Source organism: Xyrauchen texanus, chromosome 16 (assembly GCF_025860055.1).
Source record: "Xyrauchen texanus isolate HMW12.3.18 chromosome 16, RBS_HiC_50CHRs, whole genome shotgun sequence".
Taxonomy (NCBI): domain Eukaryota; kingdom Metazoa; phylum Chordata; class Actinopteri; order Cypriniformes; family Catostomidae; genus Xyrauchen; species Xyrauchen texanus.
The window spans coordinates 12,277,257-12,289,523 of record NC_068291.1 but is presented as its reverse complement, the minus strand read 5'-3'; the positions used below and the strand labels follow the sequence as shown (position 1 = coordinate 12,289,523).

Here is a 12,267-nt window from a genome sequence, read left to right as displayed (position 1 = left end):
GCATTGGAAATTGGGCATACCACAATTGGAGAGAAAATAAAAATAATAAAACAATTTTTTTACAAACATTCTAAATTATTAACATCACAAAGACATCTTCTGAATGTCTTCTTGACATCTGAGACATACTTGTTGACATGCGTCTTATACCCGTAAAAGAAGTTACAAAATAGGTCTTCGAGATGTAAATACACATCAAATGGACATCTGGGTGATGTATGTGTGCTATCAGGGATTATTGGAACCGCATAAGAGCTGCTATTTAACTAGATAAATGTCTGTTTCTCACACACTCCAAGCACCCGTGAAGCTCCTGATATTTCCGAGCGGTTTGCAATATGGTTTTAGGACCGCACATTTGATTTGTTTGATGAATGATGATCTACTGTTGATGAATTACTGCTATTTATTATTGGAGGATGATTGTAAAAGAATTGTTTGCCTTTTATTTTGTTTAATAATAATTAAAACTCTTTCGTTAATTGAATATTTTCTGGTTATTATTGATATTATGGTTGTAAAATAAAACATTTGGACTCTTGTAGCCTCTATGTCAAAGTAAAGCACAAAGTATACTTTGGTTTTGACATGAACGATTAGCGTCTGCGTATATTGTCTGTGAGCGTTAAGTGAAGAAATTTGCATCACATGTCCTGAGCATCCGCGTCTGACCAAAGTATACCTTGCGCTTAAGGAAAGGCAAAGAACATTTCTTAACACATTCAATATATCACTTTTAAAAACTACCGGTCAACGAATTAGTTGTAGGCTTTATTCCAAAACCTTATTAACGGTATCAGCAATATTTTATGTTTGTCGACCTCTGATTTGTAGGTATTGATATAGTGATACATAAAACAATTTAAATATGATGCATATAATCAAATGTAATTCTTCCATTAACTAATTTAGTCAAATTCTGTGAGTGTAAAACATGTCTTGAGTATTTTAAACGTGCAGATTCTCTGTTCTGCTGGCCTTGAATGTGTGCCCCAGCCTGTTTAAGTAAAATGATCCGTGATACATGATTTATAAGTTATGCAAGTTTTTTCTGGAGTGGACATAGGATATTCATTTTATATGTTCAGGTCTTAAAAAGTTCTTAAGTAGCCTTGAATTTGATTTAAAAAATAAAAAAAGAACTGCAGCAACCCTGTTACACTCGCCTACTAACCAAATAAATAAATAAATTAATTGACATGAAGAATTGATTTCTGTTGAAATTATTTTATTATGCGAGATGAGACACCACAGAGCGACACGAGAGACGTACAAGAAAATGTTTTGCCTGGGACAATGGTTAAACATACAGGTTAGAGGTCACTATACAAAAATATGTCACACCAGAATGCTGCGATTTAACTAATCAGAATCAATTATTTCAGAAAGCGGAGTAATAAGACCTCACTTTATCTGCTTTCAATACCGGCAAATGTGTTCATAAATAAATGATAATATTAGCATGTACTGATATGCTCACAGATAAATGGCGCATCCCTGATAGTCAACTTGCATGTCCAAATGCGCAATGTCAAATCATTTCTCACTTGCGCTAATGCTAACCTTTTTTTTGTTTGTTTCTTTTTACTGTGCCAGGCGAGGGAACCCACTGCATCTATGTCCAGAGCGGTACCACAAGTTGTTCCTTATGTGGCAACAGCACTGCATCCTGGAAGAAATCTCCCGCAGCCTGGAAGTACTCAACGTCATGTTTGCCTTTGAGTGGCAGATGCTTTGAGAACAGCATAATGCGAACAGCGGGGCGCACCACATTATTCACATTTCTATTAGCCTGTGCATGAAATCAGCCTGACTGCAAGCAGTAATAAAAATGCCTAACATCTGTACGTACCACTGTCAGTTTTTTCAAGCAGCCATTGCATTTATATGAGCTGCCACATCCCACAAAAGATCTTTGTGAAGTCATTGTTTTTTCTCGGCTCTTTATTTATTTAGCTTTGGCTTGAGTGCAGTTGAGAAGTTCACACTATTCTGATTCGTTGGAGAGATCTGCATTTAATATAGCATTGCGGCTTTTCCTTTTTCGCTCATTATGGTGTTTTTACATTGTTTTCAGGGAGTAAAGATTTATTGAGTGTCACTATTGAATGCAATGTTTTTTTTTATACCTCTGTACAATGCTAATCTTCTCATCTTTTTCTTTCATCTGTGTGAGGAATTTTATTCATGTGAATATAATATATCTATATATGATGTTATTATACAAACAAAGATGCCCTGAGTGTAAAAGTATAATCAGTGTTTCAGGGTGAGAATCTGCTTTGCGAGTTATGTACTTAAAGTAGGTGGATTTCACATCACATTTCTCCCCAACATCAAAAGAAAAATAAATTGCATTTGCATTGTGATTTTTTTTTTTTACATTTGTGGGATAATGAAAAAAGTCACAATGGAAAATTTACTTTAAGAACAATATGACTTCTTCCTTTTGATTTTGGGGTAAAATATGACTTGCATTTTGTTCACAGGTTTAATGGAATTCACCCATGTAATGATGTTACATGAGCATGTACATAAAACTATAATGTAGATTAAGCTTATTTTACTGTAAGAAACAACTGTGAAGAATAAATAGTCAGTTATCACCTGCAACAATGCCTGTTGGGTAAACCCAAGTATATTCCAGTTGTCAATGCTTATTAAATCAAACACAAGCCGCTTTCTTGAGTGACAGTCCAGTGAGAGATATTTAACATGGGGAGTTTGTGAAATCCCTTTATTTCTCATGTTCTGTAAATTGTTTCAGAAAGATTTTAAATTGCTTTTGGCTTCGAGCTAAATAATAATAATCTACGGAGATATTTCAAATCCACACTGACAAACTTCTTGATTTACATTCTAGAGCCACATTATATGACTGTATTCATGAGTTCTCTGTATTTATTTATTACAGTTTTAAAATTAAACTTACCATTTCCTAATAAAGATTGGTGGCTAAAAGAGAGTAGAGCAATCATGTGTCTTGTTTAGAAGTCTCCAAACACAAAAAAGCTGCACTTTATTAATGAACATGTAATTCATTGGTTTTGATGCAACTTTTGGAATCTATTGTGTTTATTCGAGTTGATGTAATCAAAATATTGTTTAAGTGGTCCAACATGTCAAGAGTGCAAGTTTGAGGCAGGACTACCTCTTTGGCTGAACAATTGAGGACAGTGGGTGGGGCGAGAAGGGTGGAAGGAATGTTTGGTGCTGTTAGTGGCACAGAAATTGCACACTTGACCATCATGGGGTTCCAACGATAAAACCACCTGCCTAATATTGTGTAGGTCCCCCTCAAGCCCATCTTAGAAAAAATGTGATCACAGTGATTTGGACCGTGGAATGATTGTTGGTGCCAGATGGACTGGTTTGAGTATTTCTGTAACTGCTGGACTTCTGGGATTTTCACACACAACAGTCTCTAGAAATGACTCAGAAAGGTGCCAAAAACATCCAGTGAGCGGCAGTTCTGTGGACGGAAATGTCTTGTTGATGAGAGAGGTCAACGCAGAATGTCCAGACTGGTTTGAACTGACAAAGTCTACGTTAACTCAAATAACCACTCTGTACAATAGTGATGTGAAGAATATAATCTCAGAATGCTATTCTGAGATGCAGGTTGGTGCGGTTTTGTGGCACAAGGGGGACCTACACATTATTAGGCAGGTGGTTTTAATATTGAAGCTGATCGGTGTTTAGTAAATGTAATTTTTACTGGTAATGATCAGCAAGAAATTGCTCTTTGTGAGTGCAATCTATACAATTATTTTTTTTAAATCCTTAATTGCAAACCAATTGAAAAGTCATGGAAATGTGTTGATGAAAAGGTTTAGGATCCCTGCCTTTAAATCCAAATGAGTACAGCTAAAGATTATTACACATACTGCAACAAAGTTCATTGTTATCTCCAAAGTATCGGAATCAATATCGCTATTTTTTTTTTTTTTTATGATTGTCAACAGTGAAGACACAAGATAACTAATTTGGCTTATAAATGAAAATATACAAAATATTTTTGTGAAATCCATGAAATTTTAATGTTATTCTCTTGTCGGGATGGGATTTGAACTTGCTTTATTTTTTTCTTATAAGTACAACAGGCCTACAGCTAAAACTGCCAAATCTTTTATTTGACGAGATTTATCATCTTCCAGGCAGACATCGTAAATCCAGCTGTTTTAAAAAGGTATAAGTACACCTCTCCATATGGAAGCCGTGGAGTACTGCTTAAAAAAGAATGAAGAAATAAATGATCAATCTATTATTTTGAAAATAAAAATGTGAATAAATTAACCAATTTATAAATGGACAAATAAATAGACACATTTAGATGTTTATTTAATTCACATTTAAAAATGTAATTATATTTAACAAATGAAATTGTACATTAATAAATCATGTATTTAATTCATGTTTAAAATGTAATTAAATGTAACAATAAAATAGCACATTAATAAGTCATTTTTAAATGCGCCTTTTAAATTACATTTTAAACAATTGATTTTCATTGTCTATTTGCCAATGGCTTTTCTTTTCGTTTTACTTTGGCTTTTCTTTATCCATTTGACAATCGAGTTTAAAAATGCCATTGGTCAGTTGACACATGGGAACAACCTGTGACCTTTTGACTCAGTCTTAAGACACACCCCCTCTCCCACATCCCACTTGAAGGAGATATTAGACTGTAATGTAATAAAATGTCTGTCATTAGATGACAATTGATAGTGATTTACATGGTCTATGAAGCCTGCGCAAAAAAAAATGGTCATATCAGATGTTAATGGTCACTTGTCGCTGCTGCATTTAAATGCCAAGCGTGGCCCTCCCCAAATGGGTAGAGTGGTACGTGTCCAGGAAGGGAGCAGGTAACCAAGATGCCGTCAACAGAACTGATCCAACAGAACTCGAGCTCCGCTGCTGCGAGGTACCAATATTATAATCAATAAATATCTTTATGAAGAGGTGCACAAGATTAAGAAGCAAAAACTTTGGGGGCCTGGGTAGGGTAAAGTGTCTTAATTGGAATGTGATATCACTGAAAGTGGACATGGTGTCACCACTTGATATGAGCAGAAGAGGAAAGGTTTGGCCGGACAGAGAAGTGTTTGCTTCAGATAGGATCTAGCGGCCCAGAGTTCCTGCATCTTTCTCCAGTTGCTCGGTATCTCACGCCAGTGGAGCACGAGCATGGTGGGCGCTTGCTTTCAGTCATTGGCACGGATCAGTTCTGTTGACCGTTGATGGCATCGCAGTTACCGGCTCCCTTCCTGGACATGTACCACAGTCACGTTCGGGGAGGGCCACGCTCTGTATTTAAATGCAGCAGCGACAAGTGACCATTAACTTCTGATATGCCTTGCATCTGTTTCTTTTGCGTGGGCTCCATAGACTGTAAACCTCTATTAATATCCATCCAATGGCAGACCGTCTTACATCTCCTTCGAGTGGGATGTGGGAGAGGGGGGTGTGTCTTAAAGCTGAGTCAAAAGTTAATTGGTTGCTCCCACAATATGAGTTCTGATGTGATCTAGGAACTTTTTACAGCTTTATACCATTCGTGCCATTGAAGAGAATTGTGAGTATATCCCTGACAGCCTTGATGTCATTCCTTTAAAAATAAAAAAAATGGCACTACCGTGAATAAGGTCTATTAACAAGAGTAGCACAAAGCACTGAAATTTAAATTAGAATCCTTCAATTGGGTGGAATCACCATAGCTATGGGATTAACACTCGAAAGTTTGTTCATCAGTTTTCCATGTTGCATTTATTATCATTACATATCCACGATAATGGGATAATGGCATGGGAGAACTTTGAGTCTTTTAAAAATATGATTTAATCGATATCATGATTACAATGTCTGAGTGTAGGCACAAGACCAAGACATGACAGTTAAATACTTTATATATGTCTTGTTTTTTCATACTGAATTTATTAATATAAATAGAATATTCTGATTTAATGGAATGGTTTCTTAGTGCACCTACTTCCAATAAAAAGTAAACTCAGATAATCCCTAATAAAGTCAACATGAAAACAAAATCTACACTATTTATGCTCTAAATGCACATTCTTGGTCTTATTGTGACCATTTATTGGCGTACGTTTTTTTTAAAATATAGTTTCCTTTTCCGCTAAAATCACCTAGGCCCTACAGGCTATTGGATAATGTTAACAATATCCAAATAGCTATTTAAGCATTGGTTTAGCAAACTCACATTTGCTGTTGATCCATTCTGGTAATGCCCACTATTCAATAGATAATCAATTCCTGGTGGATAAAGTGAAGCCACACCCTACATTTTTTTAATATCTTGTTTCACTCAGAAATATGTCACAGTACATAAGTAAAATGGGTTGCAAATGGCAAGTCATGTTGACCTTATGTCAACAGTTTAATATTGTGCAAGACTTTCAAGGCCTCGTGTTTCTTTCCACTGTAGACCGTAAGCCCTCCTTTGCATGTTAAAACTTTACTCGATTCCATTTTTTTAAATTCAGTTCTTTCAATTCACATCAAAACAGAATTCAGATTATTTTTGTTATCTCTCCCTTTCTCTCTGTTCTTGCTGAACAATTCAATGCCATCTCCTTTTTCAGTTAGCAGTTAGAACAATACTCATGCACTGATACAGTATAGCATCACAGTCCAGCCCTCTGTGACTTGTGTAATATTTCTGATTAAAATATCAAAAGGCACATTCTGGCCTAAGGCTAACTGTCCATGGGAAGAGACTTGGGAGGCACATTGTCTGGACCATAGTGCGCTGTAGATGGTCTGTCGATGTTTGGATCTCCGTTGCTGGCTGTGTTGATCTGGTTGAACTTGCCCAGGTTTTTGATGATGTTGAAATTAGAGCGAGCAGTCTCCACAAAGCTGTTCTCGAGGAGCCAACCGTCAGCCTCGCATTCGGGGTCCCCCTGTCTCAGCACATTCTCTAGGGCAGTCTGGAGGTAACGGACCCCCGTAAGCACAGAGAGCTGTTAGAGAAGTAATAGTATGTGAGTAGAAACGTGTATATGTACTGGGGTTAAATTAAAGCTTGCAAACAGAAAGCCACTCACCTAAGAAAATAGCAAAAGGCTATTACAAATAATAAGCACATCATTGTCACTTACTCATAAATACACTTATACACGTTGGACACTGAGGGATTGGACTGGTTCACAAAGAGGTGCATAGAGCAGATTACAAAGAGAGCGTATAATCCTAGGATGGGATAATGTCATTCAACCAGAGCTATTTTGTTGAGTGTGTGGCCCTTTCTTTTTATTAATGTAGTACCATTACCTAGTAGCTGTGACAAAGGTTACAAGATAGATACTGTGAGATCAACCAAATATTTATTTGTTGTTTTCATATGCTGAATCCTACCGTAACTCACTACCAAAGTAATACAGACAACCAACCTCAAAGAGCCAGATGATAAGAACTGTTAGGCCAATTGAATGCATGATGTTGGTGTAGTGATCTAGCAGAGCCTGACGACAACCCCTCATCCACAGGTTGAGTTCCTCTGTCTGGTAGTCGTAATTAAAGTAGGCGGAGTTATTGGTGATTTGATACTGAATGCATGGCCGAGGAGAGTTGACATTGCAGCAACTGAAGGGAACACCGTCCATTAAGTATTTTCCATCCACATTGCTGCGTAGACGGCTAGCAAGAAAATAACACATTTTGAAATAGAGAAAAGAATATCTTTAGATTTCATTAATATCTAGAGATTTCAAGTAGGCATGAGCTGAATGGTTGGAGGGTTTGTTTACAAGCATCATATATCTTTTGTCTAAAATTAACTTTTTTTAAAAATGGTCTTATACCAAAAACAGCCAAAATGTAAAAGCTTGCATACTTTTCACCCTCTTCCTGATTATTAGAATTTTACGTTTTTGCTGATGTGCTTTTTAAACATCTGTGTGAATGCCATTTATTCTGATTGGATAACCTCTGCAGGTGAAATGAGTAAGCATGAAGTACGACCTGTTTTCTAAAGGGGGCAGTATGCGAAACTCGCTGTATAGGTAATGCGCAGCAATACAGACAGAGAACAAACCTCACTTACCAAGAACAGACAAAACGAGATGAGAACACATTCGTGCGTACAAACACAGCTTGATGGAGCACAAATCCGAAGGCAGGAATCTCAGTCATGTTTTTCTAATTTTCACACTTAGTTTAACTTGACACAGCAACCTAAAAACGGTATATGTGGTACGATCCAAAAGCATTCGTCTGATGCAGGTGTACATTGATGCGTCCTTAGACAAGTCTTTATAATAAATCTCTGATTGACAAATTCCGTTGAAAAAGGGATTGCTGTGAACTGTAGGCCAATGATAGGCTTACACTGATGAGCCAAAACATTATGACCATGCACATGTGAAGCAAATAATGTTGATAATTTCCTAACAAGGCCACATGTCAAGGTCTGGGTAGATTATACAGTAAGCAGACAATTAGTTCTCGAAGTCTATGTGTTGAATACAAGAGAAATGGGCAGGAGTACAAACACAAACGGGGCGACAGGGTGTTGGGGGCCCAAGCCTCATCTATGCATGAGGGCAGCGAAAGCTATCCCATCTGGTCTGAACAACAGAAACTGAAACTGGACCTTGGACTGAACTGGACTGGAAAGCTGGGGAAGTGATGGAACCAGGATGCACTGTGGGAAGATGACAAGCCGGCGGAGGTAGTATGATGCTCTGGGCAAATTTCTGCTGGGAAACCCTCCATCCGGCCATTCATGTGGACATCAATTTGACACGTGCCACCTGCCTAAACATCATTGCAGACCAGGTACACCCCTTCATGGCAATGGTATTCCCTTATGGCAGTGGCCTCTTTGAGCAGGATAATGCGCCCTGCCACACTGCACATTGTTGGGAATGGTTTAAGGAACACGATGAAGAGTTCAAGGTGTTGCCCTGGCCTCCATATTCCCCAGATCGCAATCCAGTTGAGCATCTGTGGGATGTGCTGGACCAACAAGTCCGATCCACAGCGGCTCCACCTCACATCTCTTAATGTTGTTGTGCCAGATACCACAGGACACCTACAGGTGTTTTGTAGAGTCCATACCTCGGCAGGTTGGTGCTGTATTGGCAGCACGCAGAGGGCCAACAGCATATTAGGCAGGTGGTCATAATGTCTTTGATCATCAGTGTATGCTCAACAATATGGAAACAAACAATATAGTACATTCTAAAGCCACTTTTTTATTGTCTTTTTTACTGTGTGCCAAAACAATGTAATGCATTTCAATTATCTTTATTGTATATATATTTATTTTATTTTTATTTATGTTTTGACTGGAGAAGAAGTATGAGTTCAGAAAATTAGAGTATATCAACTCCAAGTACATTATTCAATACATTTTTCATGATATTACCTCTTTAAATTGTAACTTTGCAGGGGAAACTTACTCTGCCACTTCCTGTCGAGACATGTCCAGGTAACGGTTGCTTATCCACTGGATTTGGAACCAGTCTCTATGGCCCTCATTTCCACAGCACTGAAACTGGATCTGCAGCAAGTCCACCGTGCGTTTCAAGAAGCAGCGACCTGGCGTGTCCGTGTCCTTGTAGTAGCGCATAGCATCACGTAGCCCCAGTGCGAGGGATTCCTCAAGCTGTCCATGCATGCTGTAGCACATTATGGCCCCCACAAGCACACTCAGAGTAAAGAAAAATGTACATATAATATACGGGAGCATCACCAACTTCCAGCGCAAGAACTTGTTGGTGTCTACGCAGTCATAGCAGATCTTTCCTCCTAAAAAGTTGATTCCGCAGGCTATAAGTCCCACAGCAATAAGCATGTTTGGTACAGACTGATGTTGACGTTCGGCCATTAGATCTTGGCGTTTGTTGATCTCCACTTTCAGGAAGATGCCTAAACTAAAGAGGATGATCCCTGTTACAACAGAGACCCAGTTCAACACCCACAGTACCTGGGCCAGTTTATCCCTCTTTGTTTTAGTGAACCTTACCGGCAGCACAGCCATTTTATATGTTTGGTAAATGCTTCAAAGGTTCAGAGAACTTACACCTGATATTTTAATTGGTCTTGCCAGGAGGCTAAAGGAGTTCTTAATGCAAAAATGAAGTGGATGAGTTGTAGATCGATCTTACAGAATACATGAATGGACTATTGCTTATTAGCTATTAGCTTCTTATGCTAACTTAGTTAGTGTCAGTCATTAGAAAGACCTAAAATCCAAAAGCTATGGCCAAACAGAATGTATGTACGTAGCCAGTTATTTTTAAAGGATGTTTCATTGTGAGATAACCAGATATCACTTAAAAGAGTTTTAGTTTATAAAAAGTCGTTTTACATTCTGGTCAAGTGGGAAAAACAAAGCCATTCTACCATTGGGTACCCTTTAGAAAGAGAGTGAGGGCAAATGTGCACCTAAAAGGGGAAAAAAAGAATGCTATGAAAATTAAGACAATGGGTGGATACACAGAGCATTACATTAGCCTACTAGCAGTGAAATGAGTGTGAAATGCAAAATAGATGATCTCTTTACTTATTGCTTTAATATCGACATGCTTTGTACGCATGGCTAACAGAACAACAACCATATGCACATTATTATTACTTTTTCATTAAGGTGAAAAGTATTACTTCCTGATCCGTTAATACCTTCTTACAAAACAACTAAAAGCAAATATTTTTGTAATATAAGATGTCAAAAAGCTAAGGATACTCATGCCCTGAATGCTCAAAAGCTCAAAATAGCAGCCAAAACAAAGTTCACCTTAACAAACAGGCACAGGGCTTGTCCTCAGCCAGGCTGGGTGAGTGGAGATGATGCAATAGGCTAGTAGTAAACAGGTTATTTCTCACCCATTCATGTTGACCTGTCCCTCAATGATATTCCGCCCCATTCCAAGTAATTTTTCTTTTGCTCTCAATCAGATGTCCTCACTTTTTGTGTAACAATAAGAATGCATTGTTTGGTCTTGAAACTGATTGTCTGTGTTAGTGTGTGCCTCAGACTCAACTGTGTCCTCTCTCCTAATTCCTTCTAATCAGTAATCAGCCCAGTTGGATTTGGAGGAGTACCTTCTGCCACCAGCACAAATCTCACTGACTGGTGTGTGTGTGTGTGTGTGTGTGTGTGTGTGTGTGTGTGTGTGAGAGAGAGTAAATAAAAGAAAGAGTTACGGAAAATGGGATGCTACGATTCGCCTAATATAATACATAAAACATGGCACATTCTCTACAAATTCTGGTAATATTTACTATTTCATATTTAATATTTACTTTGTAATTTGATTAAAACAATCTACACCTAATTTAAAAATTAGGATTATATTTGCTCCTCCTCCAAATAAAAAGCATTATAAACTAAACCCCATCCTGACCTATATCAAATACACATTTCATTTCATCTTAAGGTGCCAAGCCTCACATGGGTATTGTGTACTGCCCAGTGTACACAAAGATTCATATTTCATATTACTATATATTACTTCAACCCCATTTTTTCTTCTAAGAAATAGATAAAAAATGACTGAAAACAAACAAACAAACAAACAAACAAACAAACAAACAAACAGGATGCTAGATAAGATAATTATATGATTTTAATCATTCGAATTTCGAGTTAGGAATACATTTACTCCTGAATCAAGCTCTTCATTTAATATGCATTATTCATGTAATTCCATATACACTCACCATCCTACACATGCACTCACAGCCAATGATATTCAGATGATTACTCAGGCCTAAAGGGATTGAGTTAGGGGAAAGCACATACATACCAGTCAGCAGATCTAAAGGCAGGCCGCTTGAAAGACCACAGGAGACTGGATGAAGTGCGTGATCTAGTGAGTACTGGTTGCTTCACAATGTTTATGGGAACTGACCAAACCATGGATAATTTACCATATAGGTGACTATGTTCAAATGATTATTTTATTGAACAAAAATGCATTGAGCATAATAACATTGAAAAACAAACTTTTTATCTTAAGTGTGATGGTATTTGGATTCCAAATTCATTTATAAACAGATGACTTGTGATTTTTATTTTTTAAGTGCAAGGTTATACCTTGCCATGTTGTGAATTTTGGTGGATTCTTTATGGAACGGCAGAATGATTCGAAACACGGCGGTCCTGGGAATAAAGCTTTAACAGACAACAATGTTAGGGGCATCATTTGTTGGTTTTGGGACCTCTATACTGAGGTAAGAGTGTTGTCTTCACATATTCTATCCTCAGTGTATAGGGTGTCAGCGCATTATAGGCCA

At 37.7% G+C, this 12,267-nt stretch overlaps 2 protein-coding genes across 3 annotated transcripts in view; one reads left to right on the top strand and one right to left on the bottom strand.

The window, feature by feature from the left end:
• The window catches only part of ubr1 (ubiquitin protein ligase E3 component n-recognin 1), a 57,533-nt gene extending 54,573 nt beyond the window's left edge, over positions 1–2,960 (top strand). For both annotated transcript variants that reach the window (XM_052145100.1, XM_052145099.1), the window contains exon 47: positions 1,597–2,960. In XM_052145100.1, coding sequence (XP_052001060.1) covers positions 1,597–1,738 — 142 coding nt within the window. In that variant the 3' untranslated portion in view covers positions 1,739–2,960. The remainder of the gene's footprint in view (positions 1–1,596) is intronic.
• Positions 2,961–5,364: 2,404 nt separating this feature from the next.
• Positions 5,365–10,994, bottom strand: prph2la (peripherin 2-like a). Its single transcript, XM_052145102.1, has 4 exons — positions 10,766–10,994; positions 9,429–10,416; positions 7,416–7,662; positions 5,365–6,986 (listed from the first exon to the last, which is right to left on the bottom strand). Exons 2-4 carry the CDS (start codon positions 10,007–10,009, stop codon positions 6,720–6,722), a joined length of 1,095 nt encoding a protein of 364 aa, XP_052001062.1. The 5' UTR covers positions 10,010–10,416; positions 10,766–10,994; the 3' UTR covers positions 5,365–6,719.
• Positions 10,995–12,267: the final 1,273 nt, after the last annotated feature.